Below are 21,295 nucleotides of genomic sequence, written 5' to 3' on the forward strand. Positions count from 1 at the left end.
TTTTTTCCTGCGTGCCTGAAGAAGCTTATTTGGGATCTGAGGCTCGCAGGTTTGAATCCCACAGCTTCAGGCACTCTGGTTTTCCCCAACATTACAAAAACCTACATTTCAGGATGATTTGCCGTGCTCATAATTTGTCCAGATATGTGTGTGTGTGTGTGTGTGTGTGTGTTTGCCCTCTAATGGACTGGCGACCGGTGGAGGGTCCACTCTGGAGCGTCACGCATGTTCAACTTGGATTCCTCTAAAAGTGCCAAGAATTTACTGAGCTGTATTCGGTGCCATACAAATATAATTGAAATGACTTGAAAGAAATAAGATGGAAGCCAACTTGATCAATTTCTTCTCTACATTTAACCCATCCTACTCATCGTCAAGCTGAACTATACACGCTCGGAGCAGTGGGCAGCCACAGTGCACAGCGCTCTGGGAAACAGTAGAGGTCAAGGATCATGCTCAAGTTATCATAGTGGTGAAATTCAACAGGCGGAATAGAAAAAGCAGAGAGGTAAGAGGGGCTTCAGCACTTGAGTCCTAAACTTCGGCACTCTCGCCACCTCTGGAGAAAAGTAGGTGTGCATCCCGTCACATCCTGTCACAATCATCCAAACAGGTTTTGCTTCTCTGCTGAAGGATGTGTAATTCTGATTTTCTAACATGTCATTCCTTTTACAATTTGTTCCTGTGCTGGTTAATTACTTCTTTCATTAGCAGGTGTCAAGCCAGCTGGCAAGTGCACGCACACACACACACACACACACACACACACACACACACACACACACACACACACACACACACACACACACACACACACACACACACACACCATGCATTGCACGGTGAATCAGGGCTGCATCAGCTCTGAGCGACCCTGACAAACTGAGTCCAGAGCAGTAATTGAAGGAGCTTCCTGACAGCTACATTAATGATGTAGACGGTCGCCTCTTGATCTCCTCACTATGAAATGAAAGTATCACTTTCGACACACCTCTGCTCATTACGCACGACGTTGGTCCTGCTCTTTTTTCCCTGTCACCCCGTGCCCCCCGATCAAAGTGATACTGGGCCACGGGAGCAGTAATTGGACGAGCCATTTGACAGCTACATTTACGCTGATCAGCAGATGACCGTACAGCCATTAGATTTAGACATCTCTCTTTCGGCACGGCTCTGACATGATGAAGCAGATTGATTAAGGAACGTTTACCCATGTGGTGTTTTCTTTCACAGGTATGAGAGTTGTATCTTCATAAGGAGACTCGATGACTGCTCAAATGAATTAACTCTGGAGACATCCAGCAGGAGAAACTGTGAGGACATACCTGGACGCTGAGTGTTCATTATAAAGATATTTCCCGATGAAATCAGCTCCACTAAGAGAAGAGAAAGTGTCAAAGCTGGGATAATATGTGTGACCAATAATACAATGTCTGTTTTATCAGGCAAATCAGAGTGACCTTAAGTTTGGAGAAATGTCATGTTATTGTTTATGTCAACAATAAATATGGTGCAAAGGAAACACTGAAAGGTCTGATCTTAATGAAAAGGTACATACATTAGTCTCAATACAGTCATTAAAACAACTCATTAAAAAGTCATTTAAAAAATGTTATTGTCAAGGGAAGACAATAAACTTTTGATGTGTTTTGGTTGTTTATTTATGTGACAGTTGTGAAAAATGACACTTTTTCTGTGTAAACAGAAAATAGTCAATAGAATTGTTTTTACACATGCATGAATGTATTGCCAACATCAATTTAAGATTGGAGAAATGTTTGTACTATTCACTGTTTTTAATTTAATAGCTCTTCTCCAAAAAAGTGTAAATTTACTGCACCGTCATCTGAATACATGAAGATTCCTACACAGAGACAGTGAGTGGCTCTATATAATAAATACAGACACCTTTACATCATCCTGCTCTCTGCTCACATGCCTATTTGGTTTAGTTCAAGAAACAGCACCAACTAGTGGCCTGACATGCCAACTACACGTTTTTAGCACTTCATAGTTTCTGCATGTTTGTTTTCCAAGCACCCTTAAAGGTTTTCTTTCTGTTAAGTAAAAATCTCCTCATTGAAACATTCATAGGTTCAGAATAAATCAGTGATTTATGTAAGCTGTGTGCTTTAGAATTAGAATTAGAAGCTTAGAATTAGAAGCTTTTATTGTCATTGTACAATAAAATTGCACAACGAAATTGCGGTGTAGCTAAAAACACACAGTAGACATACAATATAAAATACCAATGTAGCTGCCTGAGGTACCTTGGCTAATAAGTAGTGCGGTTGAGCACAAGGTACCTGTTATTGCACAGAGTAATATGGAGTATGGTGTATTGCACACAGTATGAGGTAGATGGTCTGAGGTAGTAGTTTATAAGTGTTCAGTGCAGTGATAGCTTGAGGGAAGAAACTGTCCCACAGTCTGTTGGTCCTGGTACTGATGGACCGGTACCGCCGTCCCTCAGTCTATTGGTCCTGGTCCTGATGGACCGGTACCGCCGTCCCTCAGTCTGTTGGTCCTGGTCCTGATGGACCGGTACCGCCGTCCCTCAGTCTGTTGGTCCTGGTCCTGATGGACCGGTACCGCCGTCCCTCAGTCTATTGGTCCTGGTCCTGATGGACCGGTACCGCCGTCCCTCAGTCTGTTGGTCCTGGTCCTGATGGACCGGTACCGCCGTCCTAAGGGCAGCAGTTCGAACAGGTGGTGTGCAGGGTGGGTGTGGTCAGCTGTGATCGCCTCAGCTCTTCTGAGGCGCCGTGCCATGTAGATGTCTTTTAGTGTGGGGAGGGGACAGCCGATGATCCCCTGCGCCGTCTTTACGACCCTCTGGAGCCTCCTGCGGTCGGCCTCGGTGCAGTGGGAGAACCACACGGGGATGCAGTAGGTCAGGATGCTCTCCATGGTCAATCGGTAGAAGGTCACCAGCAGCTTCTGGCAGATGTCCTTCTTCCTGAGCACCCCCAGGAAGTGCAGCCGCTGCTGGGCCTTCTTGACGATGGCCGAGGTGTTACCAGACCACCAGAGGTAAGCCCAGATCACGGTGCCCAGGAAAGTGAAGCTGTGGACCCTTTCCACGAGCTCGCCGTTGATGTGAAGGTGGGGTGGGTCCGACGTGCGACTCCTCCTGAAGTCCAGGACGACCTCCTTGGTCTTGGCGGTGTTCAGGATCAGGTTGTTCATGGAGCACCAGGCGGACAGTTGCAGGACCTCGTCCCTGTATGCCGACTCGTCACCGTTGGTGATCAGTCCCACCACTGTAGTGTCGTCGGCGAACTTCACCATGGTGTTGCTGGGGTGCGCAGGTCTGCAGAGGTATAAGTTCTGATAGTGAATCCATTCGTCTTTGATATGCACTCCTGGGTTGCAGGTCACTGGAACTGATCCAACAGGTTGACAACAGGTAACCTGGAAAACCTCACGCACAGTTACAGTCTCCAATTAGCCTTTCATGCATATTCTTGGGGCTTCCTGAGTAAATCCATAGCTGCACAGAGAGAACATGCAAAATGACTTCAACCTAGAACATTGTTGTTCCACCGGGTGTCACCAGAAAGGACTGCATGCTAATGCTATTAATTCATTCTGAATATGTACAATATTTCCATTATGTCTGTGAATAAAGCCTCCTCCTAAATGACATATAGTTAGTGTGTGAGGGTTTTACTTCCTGGTTTTTGGTCTCCTCTTGTCAGGCTGTTAGTGAAGGTGCATTCGGGGGGAAGCCCTTCCTTCACAGTGCAGTGTGTATCAGATGCAGTCTTGAACTATAGGTGTCATTCTCAGGCTGTGGCTTCGTTCATTAGGATCATAGGATCTTTATGTCTGGTGGTGCTTCCGGCCCAAAGCACGACTCACACCATCATTTGGAAACTCCGAGCTGATTGGCTGGAGGTGATGAGTCGGCGCCAGTCGTGGCAAATGCCAGTTTGTTTGTTTTTTGGTTTTTTTGACAAAATCATTGTGGGAAACCACATTACATGAATTTTGTACAAGTCTAGTGGTCAAGTTCTTGCCTCACACACGGCAGCAGCAAGGCGAAATGTTTTTTCTTATTTTCACTGTTTTGGATCAATGAGCTAACCTCTATTGCTCAACAATTTCACAAGATTGGCACCCGTATAACCATTAAATGATATTTAACAGGGTAACCAGTTAATCCAACCAGTTTATCCAATATTAGTGCATCCGTTACAATGCATTAATGTTTACGGTGGATTTATCGCAATGATTTGTAGAAACGCTGTCATTCAACCAGTTTTAACCAGAATGTGACCCAGAAGAAGAAGAAGAAGAAGAAGAAGAAGAAGAAGGCTCCTGAAGATGATGAGTTAAAAATATTGTGTCTGAATAAATGACTTAGTTTGGTCGTTTGTGTTTTTGCAGTTACTACCAAGTAGCTAATGCTAGCTCCTGCTAACTGCTAGTTTTTCATATGATACTGAATGTATTCAGCATATCAGTGAGACAGAGCTCCACTACCAGAGTGGTTGTCTCCTCACATCCATGAAAAGAAAATCTGTGATTCTCCTGTACGAGCACACCTTAACTAAAATGTGGAGCAGGGAAAAAGAGGGAGATGACATACATTTCCACTTCTGGGTTCTCATACACAGGCTATGATGACACATATTACTGTTAGAAAACCATTATAAAGACAAGTTTGCCTAATATGGGACTTTTATGTCAAATAAATGTGATCATCTCCACATCAAGCCATTTTACCGGAGGTTCGTCTTGCAGGAAACATCACAAACTCCAGGAGCGGTGTCCTCCAGGTGACTTTTTTCGGCCAATAGGTCACCTGCTCAGTACGTCTCTGATCCACAGAGAATAAATCAATAAATCAGAAACAATGTTGGTTAAAAAAAAATGTAAACATTTTTTTAAACAAATTTTAAACAAGAAAAACACAGATTTTTGTCAATTTTACATTTGTCTTTTGTTTTGTTTTGTTGTTTTTTGTTGTTGTTGTTTTTTAATTATCTTTCAGAAGTTTTATGTTATATTTGTTTTTTAAGTGCTTTTATACAACTTTTCAAAGACCATTGTAGCCATTTTTTAGTTGCTTAGGTTTTGATGTCATTTTAGGTGTTTTACCTTTGATTTAATCAGTTTTTGCGACTGTAACTATTTCACATTCAGCTATTTTAGTTGGTTTTGTCAGTTTAATCAATTCCCTTAGAATGTTTCAGTTTTTGTACCCTTTTAACTGTTTATCCATTGTAGCTTTATTGAATTTGTCTTTTTGCACCGTGATATAGGAGACCCTTTGAACAACTGTCATCTGTGCAACTAAATTAAAAAAAGATAAATATGTTTATTTGCATATTATTATGTTAGAGCTGCCACGGATTAGAAATCTCTGATAGGTTTGACTGCGTTGTCTTGATTTTTAAATGTTAAATACGTTTTGGTTGTACAAATCTTCTCGGTGGGCGTGGCCAAAAATTGTGTGTGTGTGTGTGTGTGTGTGTGTGTGTGTGTGTGTGTGTGTATGTGTGTGTGTGTGTGTGTGTGTGTGTGTGTGTGTGTGTGTTGTCATTATCAGACCATTATGGAGCAAAGGGACGTTTTAATTGAAAAAGAGAGAATGACCTCCAAGAGCGGAGGAAAAGAAGTGAGAGAGAGTCTAATGGAAAACTTCCCCAGGGTTTGGCACACAGTACTTACTGCCACCCAGATTCAATCAGCAGCATCAGATTAAAGAGATGGAGGAACGCAGTTTTAATTAGGGCATTTTAAAACATAGTTTTTAGCAGGAACAATTATAGCATTTGCTTGATGGTTTGTGAAAAGACGACAGAACGAGGTGCGTAAAGAGATAAAGTGACGGTTGCTCTGCATCCAGTCAAGGTCATATGAGTGTGAAACTGCATGTTCCAGCTTTCTGCTTCAGTTTTTATGCTGTGGACTGAATGTCTGGACCTTCACTGTCATTGAGGGATCGTTTATAATCAAGGAAGTTAAATCATGATGGATGAACCATCGCTAAAGATTACTCAACAATGTCAGCGGTAATTACAGATTTCAAACACTCATTTAAAAGTCTCATAATATTCAGTTTTCAACAATTTGTCTGAAGAATTTGTCTAACCCTAACCCTAACCCCATCCCGAATTTCATCCAGTCAAGCTCATGTTCACATTTCCCTGTTTGATCCGGACCAGAGTTCTCTTCAGGGAGTGGAGAGTCATATTCTTAAATCGCAATATAGACGCCACTTGCTACTGGTCCGGCTTCCATGATGTGTCGTATGTTGTTACTCGGCAATAAAAAGGATGTTTCCAGCCATTGATCCGAGTAAAAAAGTGCTCAGAGCTTTAATCATTACAAAAATAATCCTCCATCAATAAAAATCAGTGAATAACAGTTTCATAGTTCTTTAAGATGCCAACCAAAACAAACCTTTCTCAACAGCGATCAAAAGACGTACGCTTACTTCCAGTAGCTTCACCGGAAAGGAAATTCTGAGGCATATTTAACCTCCCCAGCCGGAAAATAATGTCACTGCCCCCTTTGGTGGAGAAAAAAGACAAGAAACAATCCATACGAACTTAAACCCAAACTGGCTCCAACAGGGAGTTTCTGGGAAAAACAGTTTCGTTTGGGCGTCTCGCACGCTCCCCTGACTCTGAACCGCATCTAACAAAAGATCTCTGGTCCCCTTCAAGACGTCCACCTCGGTACTCATGCAAGCGGTGTTTCCAGTGGGCGGGGTGAGAGGACGCGACCTAGTGCACAATGCATTCTGGGTGGTGAACAAACAAAGCTGACCGCACGAATCAGAAGAAGCAGATGCAGAAAGAAAAAGTTGGAAAATATCCCACGGGCAGACGTGGAGTCGTGAGGAAGAAGTCGTGAGGAAGAATTTGTGAGAAAGACGCTCATTAATATCTGGTCTGTCGACTACATGTCGCCTTTCACTCCCCGAAAGTGAAAGGCCCCTAAAAGTCCCTCTAGTGGCTCCACTGAGAACAGGAGGCTTCTGTCTGCCTACGCCGACTGCAGACCGTCTCAGGAGAAAAGCTTTCCGGTGTTTCAGATTAAGTCGTTTTCCCTGTTAACTGGTGACCCTTTAGTATCCCTTGTTGCTGCAAATAACAGACGTTGATAATGGGAGAGAAATGTGTAGCCATCCTGATGCATGCTGTTTAACAGTATTTACAATAAAGTTTTAAAATGTTATAGATTTTGTGAGTCTTATTTGAATTTATACTGTTACTAGCAGCAGTGATGAAGGGTACTTAAGGAAGTTGGTCACCGCTTAACAGGGAAACCAGTTAATTTGAAACACTGGTACAATGTGTTAATGTTTACAGTGGATTTATCGCTGTGACTCGTATAAACAACGTTGATCAACCAGTTAGGAGCAGAATGTGACCCAGAAGGAGAGACTTCTGGAGAAGGTGCATTAAAAAATGTTGTATCCTAATAAGTTACTCAGTTGGGTGTAGCTGTGTGTGTGTGTGTGTGTGTGTGTGTGTGTGTGTGTGTGTGTGTGTGTGTGTGTGTGTGTGTGTGTGTGTGTGTGTGTGTGTGTGTGTGTGTGTGTGTGTGTTTGTTTGTTTGTTTGTGTGTGTGTGTGTGTGTGTGTGTGTGTGTGTGTGTGTGTGTGTGTGTGTGTGTGTGTGTGTGTGTGTGTGTGTGTGTGTGTGTGTGTGTGTGTGTGGCTCCTACTAACTGTTATGGTTTTTCATATTATACTGAATCTATTCAGTATATCAGTGAGACCGAGCTCCACTACCAGAGGGAGTGGTTGTCTCCCCTCATGATGTCATGAAGGGAAAAATCTATGCTTCACCTGTATGAATCACTAAAAACTGGAACAAGGCAGTGAGTGAGAGGACAGACCTCGTACATGTACATAGGCCATGGGGACACATGATACTGCTAGAAAACCATTATCAAGTGAATTTTGCATCAAATGGGACCTTTGATGTGTTGATGTGTGATGGGTGGATGGATGGATGGATGGATGGATGGATAGATGGATGGATGGATGGATGGATGGATGGATGGATGTGAGAGTGTGTAGTTGTCTCCTCGTGTTTGTCCTGTGATGGACTGGCAGCCTGTTCAGCCCTCAGGATTAATGCGACTTGACCCCGACCCGGGAATAGAAGATGGAGGGATGAATCGGATTGTAATCCACATGAATCCACTTGATGTGAACTGATCTCCGTCTGAACTGAACTGAATAAACCTGAAAAAGGCAATTAACTGAATTAATGTTTGAATACCTACCAAATTCTGATTGAATTGCAATAGTTTCAACTGAATGAGAGAGAAAGAGAAATAAAGAGAGAGAGAGAGAGAGAGAGAGAGAGAGAGAGAGAGAGAGAGCACAGCCTACAGGCAGAAGACACAATATTATTTACATGTAATAGTGAAACACGGAGGGTGAGGAAGGGAAGGAGCTCAGTGTCCAGCAGCCTGAACCTTCAGCAGCTTCAGTAGAAAATGGTTCCCAGGAGACCTGAACCACCTGGAAGCTTTATTAAATAAAAGTAAAGTCTTAAGTCTAACCTTAAAAGTAGAACCTGTCAGCCTCCTTGACTGGAACTGGGAGTCGGTTCCACATGAGAGGAGCCTGAGAGGTTCAAGCTCTGCCTCCCATTCTGCTTTTAGAAAACCCAGGAACCTCCAGTGAGCAGAGGACCGAAGGTTCTGCTGAGTAATGTGGAACTAACATCTCTCTAAGACACAATAAAGCTGCTTGTTCACACACCAGATCACCACTATGCTGGTTTTTCTCTTGTTTCTGACAAGTAAAACAAGGGAAACTGTATTTAGCTGTTAAAGTTTAGGTCCTTTAATGAGCTGAAGGGTTTCCTCTGATGGTGAGTGCACACAAAATCCACTTCTTCAACATTCCCTCAGTGACCCACACACAAACTGCAGAGGTTTTACAGTGTTGTCGAGTGCATCTTGTGTTTTTAGTGATCTCAATGAATCGATAACATGTAGCAATATAAAGACAAGTGTAGTTCCATGAATTTTAACTTGATATTAGTAAAGCCACTGTGTGTGCACAGACAACACGGTGAAACTGCAGAGATAAAGTGCCTGGAAGGAAATGAAATGTAGATTTTTATTCTTCCCTCAGACAAGTTCTGCTGCATAAAGTCTCCTCTGCTTGATATCATGAGGCTGTTTAATGATCATCATTATCACATTATAATTAATTTAACCTAATTAATAGAGATGGCATCTTTTTGTACAACACATCGAGTTGTACGATTGTATTACTTCTTTAGCTCATTTGATCAATTATATTGGATACAGCAGCGTTTTGTTTTGTTTCCTGTATGGACTGGTATCTTGTGATTCACTTTTATGGATTGAAGAACAAAAATAAAAATGTTCGTCTTTTAATTTGCAGAACCCATGAAAGAATGGTCTCTAGGTAGGCCATGATGTAAACCTCACATCCACTGGCCCTCTGTCAAGCATAGCCAGAGTGAAACAAAGAGAAGGAGCAACAAGAAACCTGAACAATACAACTAATTTGTGGTCTTTTGTTTTATTTTTTTGCCTCCTTTTCCCCAGACCTACAGGCCAACACCTCCCGTTTCAGATTCCACCGAGAGCTGCATCCTTTTATTCTGCACAGCACAAAGTTAGTGAGCTCTTTGAAAATAATAATATAAAAAAAAAAGGGCAATGGAGCAAAACCTCTCTTTGTGAGCGGGCAGCCTTGTGAACTCATGCAGGACCGAGCGCCGGTCCAGGACGCCAAGCTCCGCTGGAGCCCGGGAGGCCCCGTCAGCCCGGCCTGCAGCTGCATTCACTGCGGGTTTATCCACGGCATGGCGATCAGGGGGATTAGAGAGGGACCTGAGAGGAACAGGCCCGCTCCGGGCCTTTTGAAGGCGCTGTCAGAGGTCAGCAGAGCCGAGTGGAGCCGAGGAGCCAGGAGGAAGACCAGCAGAGCTTCCAGGTAGGAGCGGTGTCGCACATTCGGCAGGAACCTTGTGGGTTTCGTCAGGATGACTTCTGATTTAAAACAGTGGATGTTTGTTCATGTCAGTGCTCTGATCTTAACAATCCCATTTCAAAATGTGGATTCCTCCCAAAAATCATTAGAATACAAGTAATTGTTTCACGCAATAACAGGACAGGTTGATGTTTGGAGCTAAATATCAGATCAGCTTGAATAAAAAACAAAATGTGTCACTTTTAGTGCTGCAGAGGTTTAACAACCATTTCCAGACACGATTCACTGGGACTGGCTGTATCAGAGGCTGATGTGAGAAAAAAAAACATAGACTGACCTCAAATTTGAAAAAGCTTTGTCTTTAAGAACCAGGAACACAATTCACATCATTTCTAATCTGTTATCATGAGGATTTGGGAGGTTTTCTGCATAATTTGAGTGTTTAACTGTTCAGAAAAAACTGCTGTGATGGAGGCTCTTCAACATTTTATTCTATTTAACCTATAAACGTGGAATATGCTGTGTTCAGCCCTGGATTTAAAATCTCATCTATGAAAACAACATGACTTTAAACTACTTGACCTGCACAGAATGTTTTGTTCTTTTTTGTTTTGAACACCTGTGAATGACAGTAAACTGGACGTTGATCTGGGCTCTGCTGCTCTTTGTGATTTTTCCTTTAACTGAGACAGTTTTATTTGAATGTGCAGCTGCTTTGTTCTCAGACCCATGAAATATTAGCAGAATTGGTCCAAATCCACATTTTCCCTTTGTTTCAGGGCAAAGAAGCACTTTATTATCACATTCACGTCAACTGAACTCTTTCCTTTTGTGAAGCAGTTGTAAATGCCATGTGAATCCTTCGTTGACACAATGAGACACACAGATAGCCACAGCCGTCACTGAGGCGTCAGGCTGCACTCGCCTCCAGGCCTCACTGCTCAACAAAATGGAAAATCCAATTTCCATTCTGAAAATAGAATAACCATAAAATTCTTTTCTTCCTTTTTAAAATTCATCAGTTTTGTTTTAAAAGTGTAGTATAAATACAAATGTAATAAAATGCTGTGTGTGACAAGTAGAAAAATGAGAAAAATGGAAATAATAGTGAAAATCCTGTTTAATAAAGGAGTGTGAAAATGTTTATTAGGGAGACAAATGATGGGGGAAGGGGGTCACCATGTTAAAAAGGGGGGTCCAGACACCCTTCTACCCCATGAGTTCTGCCTTTCATTTGTTTATATTTGCTAGTTTAACAGTTTGACCTATAATTGATGGGTAATTAACTACTTTTATTGACTAATTTCTTGATAGATTGTCTTCTTTACCATTTTTAAGCTCTTCTGTTGTCCTGCAGGCCAGATTTTCCCTCCTGGCAGGCCACACTGCATGTTTGCCCCTACTGATTTAGAGGAGCTCATATTTCTGTGTATGTTTGTCCAGAGTTGTTTTTAATTCTCTGAAATTCTCTGACATCCGGTCAAGAAAAGGACAGTTTTTTTTGTTTTTATTAAATATGTTTTCTTCTCTGTTGAAATGCCTCAAACGCGGCTTTACCAGGAGTCCTCGAGAGCTTCACCTATAAGGTCACAGTTCAAACAGCGTGCGGCTTTTTACTGTCTTTCACTTCCACACGAAGTGCGCGTGTGCGTCCGCGCGCTAATTCCCCCCGCGCGCTCTCTCTGTGCGTAAAAGGCAGCAGACTGAGCGGAATAGGAAGTGTCCCTCTAACCTCGGAGCCCCTCCGCCCCCTCTGGGAGGGTTTTTGTAAAGCGGACAGGAAGCTGATGGTCCCGGCTGACCTCCGCTTTGTCTCCCCGCTCATCTCACATCTGGACTCCAACACAATGTGGACAGAAGCGGCGAGGCGCGTCTTCAGGCCGCGCGCGCGTCAACGACAGCGGACTGAAACGAAGCTGCCTCCAATATCCAATATCCAATAAAGTTCCTCCAAGGCTGCGTGGCGTGACCGGAAAGACTATAATATTGATGACATTATAGCCACCTGAGAACAAAACACCAGACGTGGAATAGAAATACAAATTCGTGTAATATGTGAAGTTTGTATAATTGAAATGATCACGAGGCCTGTGCTGAGGAAAACTAAATAAACTAACAACACCACGTTTCAGAATTCCTAAATAATCTCAGCTGCTCACAGAAAGGTCATTGAAAATGGAAAACGGTGCAGAACAATCGGTACAACTGACAGATAAATGAGGCGTGGTTTCTTTATATTTTTTATCACGAATATCAGCTTTTGTTTGAAAAGGACAAAGGCGCAACTTTGACCTCACATTCGGATCATTTAGGGCTTTTTTAAAACATTATTTATAATGTGTTAAAAGAACTTCGTGTGATCTGATGTTCCAACTTATTAAATCATGTTAAAAACGTATTTTTGTGCTTCAATGCTGCGTTTTATTCAAAAGCAGAAACAATTAGAAAAGAAAATACCAACCACACAAATAAAATGGATGACTGTGACTAATTTGTTCGTTGGGTTTTTTTTCCCACTTTGATGATTATTTGTCTCTTTCAGGAGCATTAATCTATCAAAAAACAAAAAAAAAACACCACAATGTTCAAGAGACAGAATGAGAGCATTGATCAGATTAATGTTTCGAAATGACACTTCCGGTGAGAGAGACGTGGAATATTCTGATAACAAAACGTTTGTTATGTTCCAAGCGTATAATCTTTATTGTATATATCTGACAATGGTGTGTGTGTGTGTGTGTGTGTGTGTGTGTGTGTGTGTGTGTGTGTGTGTGTGTGTGTGTGTGTGTGTGTGTGTGTGTGTGTGTGTGTGTGTGTGTGTGTGTGTGTGTGTGTGTGTGAGACAGAGAGAGAGAGAGAGAGAGAGAGAGAGAGAGAGCAAGATAATTTCATTTTTAGACAAACTAAAAACAGATTTGATAACTTCAAATGAGAGCTGTAATTATGCCACCTTCCTGTCATTATCAGTCGCTAATTGTTTGTAAAGTTAAAAACAAAGGCGGAAATTATTGTTGTTTTTCACATTATTACTTCATTTAATTGTTCAAGTGGTTTCAGACACGGAACTATTGCTCAAGAGGACTTTTTTGTCTATTTTTGGTGGCGCGCGCGCACACACACACACACACACACACACACACACACACACACACACACACACACACACACACACACACACACACACACACACACACACACAAGACGCGCCGATAGACAGAAATCAGAAATCACGGGAGGAGACGTGGAGACATAAAAAGACAAACAAACCGGTCTGGATCAAGTGTCCAGCCACATTGATGTTCTCCATTACTGTCCCTCAATAAACATGTAATCTTAACCTTTATTGTTCGAGCCACCCTCACGTTCATCCCAACCCGCCCTCACCTCCACTTCCACCTCCACCTCCACCTCCACCTCCACCTCCACCCAGATCAGTTTGCCCCCTCGAACGCGCAGCAGCGTTGGTGTTGAGCGCCTCGTGCAGAGTTTGACTAAGGAGGCCTCAGCCTGCCTCGAACGCCACCAAGAGACTCCAAGACCCCCCCCCCCCAAAAAAATAAAAATAAAAAATAAACCAAGGTTTCAGCCTCATAGCATTAAAACAGCTCCAAAGTGCGTAGTTGATCTTTGATATTTGACTGTTTTACTGTTTTACTTCTGCTCACGCCACTTTTACACAACAATGTTTCCGTGGGATCTTTTCTACGTCACACGGTTTAAAGAAATGAATGCTCTTAAAATCATCAGCTCCCTTCTGTCAGGAGGAGAGAAGGGACCGGTCACCACTCATTGCTTGCATTAGCCCTTTTAAGACGGAGACTTTTACGCACGGAGACGACGGAGGTGATAAGTTATCATTCTGATGTTATCCATGCATTTAAAACAAAAACAAAAAAATGCAATTAATGGGCGTAGCTTTTGCTTTTCATTGGCGTTGCTTTTCTGCTACAAAGACATTTAAAATGACAAATATAGGTCAAATAGATGAGATTGTTTTTCATGAAGAGGTGACGAAATGCTGCGTGGTCAAACGATCGATCTATCTATCTATCATATATCTATCTATCAATCTATCTATCTATCTATCTATCTATCTATCTATCTATCTATCTATCTATCTATCTATCTATCTATCTATCTATCTATCTATCTATCTATCTATCTATGACTATAACAAGCAGCAGAGGTATTGTAAGAGAAGGACGGTGTATGAAATGTACCTGAGCCTCACGTCACCTGCTCGACTCTTCATTGGTTTGTGAAGGTTGAAGGCGCACATCGTGTAAAACGGTCATTTTCACTCATTCCTTAAAACTATCTTTGTCAATTGTTCATTTAAAAAGCTCCAACCCTCGTATGAATTTATTATTATTATTTGTAAATCATTTCTCAAGAAGGCAGGTTTAATTCCAAGACAGAGCTTTTCCCCACGTGATATGCGACAAACGTCACTTTGATAAGAACTCGCTGAAAACATCAAAGGAATATTATTTGTTCTAAATTTTGGGAGGAAAACACAAACCCTGTGTGTGTGTGTGCGTGTGTGTGTGTGTGTGTGTGTGTGTGTGTGTGTGTGTGTGTGTGTGTGTGTGTGCGTGCGTGCGGGCGCACAGCTCACGGACTTACTATTTTGGCACCAGTGTTTCGTTTGAGGACAAACAGTGAAGGTGAGGTCCAGTTTTGTTATTTCAGTTTTGGTGGAGGAGAGTTTTAATGTTGCGTGTTTGATCAGCACTGCGGTGGAATCTGAATCTGTCGTTTATTATCTCTGTGGGGAAATAAAGCAAGTCCCCTTGAGTCACATTTGCAGTAAGGAAACATTTCAAGGTTATAGAATCAGACTTGTTTGAGCCGTGGAAGGACTCACACAGTGAAAATGAGAAGTTCCATTTGATTATTAGCCATTTAATTTTCCTCCAAAGTAACAGGAGCAATATACTCTCCAATCAGCACTCAGAGTTCACTCACATTATTTTCTAATTAAAGTGAACATCATATACAATTTTCAATGCACCAGGGCCGGACCCAGATAGAGAATGGGAGGGGGGTGAGGGGGGGGGGGGGGGGGGGGGGGGGGCAGTTCCACTTGTGAGGCCCCAAAAAGTAAGAAATATGCAGCTGATTCCTTTGCAAAACAGGCAACTTCTTCAGTTCTTCACATTTCTTTACAATAGAAAAGTAAAAAAAAAAAAAAACAGGAAATATTTCATTAAATAGTTTACGTGAATAGATTTTTGAAAATGAAATGAAAACATATAAACTGCAGTTTTTCCTCCTCTGCTTTGGCATGGTGTCTTTCACTTTCTTTAAACATATGGAAATGTTAAATCCTATCACAAAATATTTGATCATGCTTATAGGAAATAAAATCATGCATCTACTTGTTTATAATAGCGCCTTCTATTTGCAAACAACACGATAAACTGAGGAAAAGTATTACTCAATAATTTTGCTGCTGTAATTCTGTAATGTAGGATTTTGGAGTTTTGAACTTTAAAACGGATTTTTATGATATATTTTTAGCCTTAAATCACATTTGATAGTATTTACTTACATTGAAAGTTAAAGAAAACCCTTTTCATGAGTCACTTAATTTGTCTTCTTAGTGAAGACAGAAATGAGTTGTTTACTTCCTCCAGTCAACATCAAGTCCCTTTGGTTACATACATTTCATCAACATCTGGTACTTCAGTGGAGTTATGAGTAATATATTCAAAAGACAGTTAAGTCGCTTTAGTGTTATAAAAGAACAACCGAACCTTCCCAGCATTGCTAATCATTACACGGTACAACATTTTATTCGTAGTAAAGAGAAATATTTTCACGTGGAAATAAAGGCCATCATCAGCGCTCCTGTGCACTTGAAGCTGCAGCTGACAATTATACCGATGACTGACATCCCTGTAGACCAATCACAGCCTGGGAAATACACGGAGGTCCCGCCCAGGTGGGCGGGGCGACCATGGCAACGCCCCCTTTCACTCGCCTACAAGCTTCAGTCTTTCTCTGAGAGATAAAACTGCACAGACCAGAATGGAAACAAGCCAGAGGGTTTGTTTTATTATGCTGGTTCATGTTTCTAGTGATCCACGTTAATGTCAACATATTCCAGTGCAATATACATCCAGCAGGAGCAGACCAGAACTTCTCCGTGATACACTGGCATGGGAAATCCAATTCATTCATCCATCTGAAGGTTAAACTAACCATCACTCATCTATTTCATGTGCTGCTTTTACTTTCTTTGTGGTGGAAAACAGCCTGCAGGGAACCACAGATTAAATTCTGAATATTCAATATGAACTCGATTAGACACAGAATAACTCAGTTAACGTGACTGCGGTGAAAAATTATCATTTTCACGGATAATTGTCATATTTTAGATTGTGTAAGTCATCCAATTTAGACGAAAATCAGTTTGTGTGGGATCAAACATCAACAAGAAGCAAAATATTCATTTTCGGGATCTTTTTTTTCCTTCATATACTGTATATTAGAGGTGCTAGACATTCAGCCTGGGTGCCAAAAACAATTGCAAAAGATTGTCTGGTATTTGTCAGTAGGTGTAGCTCATGCTGCTAATCCATCAGGATGTTGGTGTTTTAGTGAGAGTGCTGGACATGGTAGAAAACTGAGACCTGAGCCAGGAGACCAGTGACACAGTGAAAACCAGCTCCCTGGTCGCTTCGTCTGAATGAATGCATGGAAATGCTCCAAACGCATGACGACATGCGGGGATGTTCCGCTGTCATTTTGCAGGTGACATCGTTAAAAACGGCACACTGTTGAAATTGATGCTATTTTAATTTGTAAAATTAACCTTTTTTCATTAAACATAACCTGTTCTGTGATGTAGTCACGTCGTTTTGTACTGAATCAAAGAAGTAAATACATTTAGGGGTTTTTATGTAGATATTTTGCTGATGAGGCCGTTTGGAGACAGAACCGGTGTGAATGTGGCTCCTGGACTTAAACATTCTACCTTTATGGTTTCACGTGTAGGAAATTTCCGCTGGCACCTGAACGCATCTTCAATTGTGAATTGCGGATTGGAGTTATCGGCGCCTCGTGGGGAATCCGGAGCGTCACGTGACGCGCACTCCGGCTTCCCATTGGCTCCAGGCACGTGTCTGATTACGCTATAGTGTGACGTCACCGGAGGGCCCGGCAGCCAATCAGAAATGGGAACCAAAAAGCGTAGTGAAAGTATTTGAGCGGCTCTTTATTAGAGCAGGTTAGTGCGCGGCGGCGGTAATTGTTGTGCAGGGAGCCGGGGAAAAAAAACCCAAATAACAACACGGTGGTTTATTTTTATTTTCTCCAACTCGTTTGTAATTTTGGAAGTGAAGAAACATCGAGTCCAGCCATGAGGTTCTGACCAGAAACTGAAGCATGTTTTTTTCTTTGTCAAAATCATCAGAGGCGCGTTTTCACTGCAAAACTGAATTAACCCCACAAAGAGTTCGTTTCCCAAGTCGTCGCTTGTGGCGCGTGAGAGGGAGGAAAATAAAGCAATAATTTCCTGGGATCGGGAATCAGGTGTTCGGAGGCTGCGCGGGCTTCATCACCATGGAGGAGAACGCAGCGCGTCCGGAGGAGTCCGGAGAGGAGTCGAACCGGGCCATCCTGCCGCTCCTGCAGCCGCCGGCAGCGCTCTCCCACCGGATCACCAACTTCTACATCGACAACATCCTGCGGCCGGACTTCGGTCGGAAGAGGAAGGACGGCTCTCTGTTTGCAGAGGAGGACAGTCTGGGAGTGATCCTCCGGAGAGACGAGCTGAGGGGCAGGAAAGCGTCCAAACCGGGGGCCGAGGCGGAGGACTCGGGCTCCTCCGACGACGACCAGCAGCCGGACTGTGAGTCCGGGGATGCGGAGGTGGAGGGCGGCCAGCAGGCCAGCGCCGCGCCGCCGGCCAAGCCGATGCTGTGGCCTGCCTGGGTTTATTGCACGCGCTACTCGGACCGCCCGTCCTCAGGTTGGTGCGACATAAAACACTAATCACTTTTTTTTTTTTTTTTTATCATCATCATCGTTATTATTATTATTATTATTATTAACTTTACTTAAAAAAAGAAAAAATAAACTTTTCCATTGATTAAACACACCGATTTGCAGAAAATCACCCCTTTTTCGAGTATTATCATATTCGAAAAGGGAAATTTAAAGAAGCGCGTCAAAACCTGGAATTCGTTTGTTCATCGAGCTGATTCCTAATAGACATATCACAACCTGACAAACCAATTATTGCTTTGTCATAACTAATACCAGCTACCGTCATTATTCCACCCTCATCGTTTCTGTTGCAAAAAGCTTCGCGACAACAAACTTCCTACAACATCAAATTAAAACACGACTTCACGAGGAAAATAAAGACTTATTTCAAATGTTTGAGGTTTACTATTTTGGTCTATTTGATTTTGGAAAACCGGCCATAAAGTCCACAAGCTGCAGTTAGAAATAAGCTTTCAATTAAAAACCATCTCCATGTTAAGGTGAACATGTTTAGAAATAAAGTTAAACCAAGTTTAACGCCATTGTTCCCCCATCTTCTTTGTTAATATGGCATTAGCATATTTTTTTTGACAATGTGGGGGGGTTGGTTTCCAAAAAGTGAAGGCCGTGTATCCCCCAAAAAGAAAAAGCTCCAATGCACCCCCACAAAAGACAAGAACGAATAATAATAATAATAATAATAATAATAATCATAATAATCATAATAATAATAGTAATAATAATAATAATAATACTTGTATTCGACTTTGATGCTAAACTTTGATTTGAAAGGTTTTATTTTGAAGAGTGTCATATTATCTTGAAAAGTAAAGAGCATAGTTTGTCATTTTTGTTAGATATTTTTTTCCATTTTGCGTAAAGACGCGACATTTACTTCTTTTCTTTGTCACGATGGATTTAAATCAGTCTTATTGATCGACTAAACAACTTGGAGAGTGGAAGGAAACGCATTTTGATCCCCGGAAGAGTTTTTAAACGCACTCAAAAGGAAGTGATGTGTATTTTAAATGTAGTAAAGGAGGAGAAATGAAAAGTTTCCACTGAGGCCCAGGCAGGCAGCATCGAGCTTGTGAAAAGATCACAAAGGGCCTTTAAAAAAAGAGGTTGTGCAGAAAGCAGTTCTCATTTCCACCATTTATCACATTTATTAAACTCACACGACTTTAAATCTAACAAACCGAATGACCAAGATCTTTAAAGTTTGTTTTGTAAATCGTGCATTGTTTTTGTTAAAGTCCATTTTTTTTAATATGCTTTGGAAGTCACTGTTGTAAAGCGCATGACTTATATACTCGAGCTGATATTTCCTTCCGTCCTCGTGTTTCTGATATTTAATTTCATGTAGAAAACGTCTCGTCCGAAACGAAACCGGTCGTTTTCTCTCTCTTTTTTTTTTTTGGAAAGTACTTTTTTTCCCTTCAAAAATGGAGTTCCTATGGTAACAGGGAGGGAAAGAGGCGCCTAACTCCCCCATCCTCCATCATCCCAAACCCCACCCCCATGTGCACCACCACCTCCTCCTCTTCCTCCTCCTCCTCCTCCTCCTCCTCTTCATCCTCCTCCTCTTCATCCTCCCTTTAATTTCCGGGAATAAAAAAAAAAGTTGTGGCAGGAAATGAGTCTCAGAACAACAAAGATGGAAAAATCCGGCAAAGAAAAGTAACATTTGTTTTATAATCAGTGAGAATCTGTCCGTGCACGTGAATCGTGCGAGTTGTTGAATCTTTGACGGTAAAATAATGGCAGTGAGGTGAAACACGCGTTTCTGGGAAAGGAATTTGGATCAAATCAGCCAGAAAATCAAGACTCGACCAGTTTGTGTGGTTTTGAATCAGTTTTATCATTTAAAAATACACATAAAAAAATCTCTTTGCTCTGCGATCATTCTCCCTTTTCCTTTCCAAACATTATTTTAATATAATACTGATCATAACACTATTTATTTTTACTAAAATACTCCATGCGACTGTGGATTGTTGCAGAACGAAACCCTGTCACATATACACGTTGAGTAATTGTATCTTGATGTGGATGCCTGTTTGTTTGGGTTTTCTTTTTAAAGCGTCCATTAATTGAACCAAATCCTTCACTCACGCCTTCGCAGGCATCATTATTTTCTACTTTAAAGAAAATGCACTTATTTTTGTGGGTAACTGGAGGTCGGATCTCCGTGAATAGTGGCGATATTACTGAGTTGGCAAAAAGACAATGCGAAGTTGATTAGTTTGTGTGTTTACTTTTTTTTTTTTTTTTTTGGCACTGCGTAAATAGACTGAGGCGGAAATCACGAGGGAAGAAGTGAGTCTGGACCCCACCCCCAGTCCTTTCACGGAAGAAAAACATACATTTATACCCCCTGCATATAAAATTACTGCCTCCTCTCCTGAAATTAATTAAATAGATAAATAAATAAATAAATGGAGGGAGGCAATGTGATCGTCCGGCCAAGAAAATAATGAATGAATATTGAGCAACATGAGATCTGGATGAGTGTTCAGTTCGCGGCCAGAATATCCAGTGTTTTGGTTGAGTTGGTACAATTAAATAAACCAATGTATTCTATTAATCTAAAGATTTATTATAATGAGCCCCAACATTGGATCTGTTGCCGCCTGAGCGTCGATAAATGCTGTTCAGTAACTCTAACCTGCTGTTATTGCCCCCCCCCCCCCCCCTCCCCTCATCCCACCCAAGGGCCCAGATCCCGCAAACCAAAGAAAGCGCCGACCCCCAACAAGGAGGACAAGCGGCCCCGGACGGCCTTCACCGCGGAGCAGCTGCAGCGGCTCAAGACGGAGTTCCAGAACAACCGGTACCTGACGGAGCAGCGGCGCCAGGCCCTGGCCCGGGAGCTGGGCCTCAACGAGTCCCAGATCAAGATCTGGTTTCAGAACAAGCGGGCCAAGATCAAGAAGGCCACCGGGGGGAAGAACTCTCTGGCGCTGCACCTGATGGCGCAGGGACTGTACAACCACGCCGCGTCCAAGGACGCCAAGTCGGACAGCGACTAGAGACCCGAGGGAGGATGGAGGCTCTGAAACATGCAATAAAATCACTCCAGTACCAGCATTCATATTTAAAACTCCACCAGAGACGATGACCAGACGTTATTTTTAGTGTGTGTGTGTGTGTGTGTGTGTGTGTGTGTGTGTGTGTGTGTGTGTGTGTGTGTGTGTGTGTGTGTGTGTGTGTGTGTGTGTGCACGCGCACCGGGGCTGCAGCTCTTGACCAGCTTCAGGCTGCGTTCAGGCCTCAGCCTGTAGTGGGAGACCTCCTCCGTCCTCCATTATTATTATTTGTTATTTACCTGAACAACAACAAGCCGGGGCTGTC

The 21,295-nt window shown here is 42.3% G+C and overlaps 1 protein-coding gene across 1 annotated transcript; it reads left to right on the plus strand.

Moving 5' to 3' along the window:
• Positions 1–17,515: 17,515 nt before the first annotated feature.
• On the plus strand, positions 17,516–20,973 carry LOC308135040 (homeobox protein engrailed-2b-like; the record flags this gene model as incomplete). Its single annotated transcript, XM_080502914.1, has 2 exons — positions 17,516–17,924; positions 20,657–20,973. 2 exons carry the CDS (start codon positions 17,516–17,518, stop codon positions 20,971–20,973), a joined length of 726 nt encoding a protein of 241 aa, XP_080359040.1.
• Between the last annotated feature and the right edge of the window lie 322 nt (positions 20,974–21,295).

This window comes from Blennius ocellaris, assembly GCF_963422515.1.
Source record: "Blennius ocellaris genome assembly, chromosome: 10".
NCBI classification, from domain to species: domain Eukaryota; kingdom Metazoa; phylum Chordata; class Actinopteri; order Blenniiformes; family Blenniidae; genus Blennius; species Blennius ocellaris.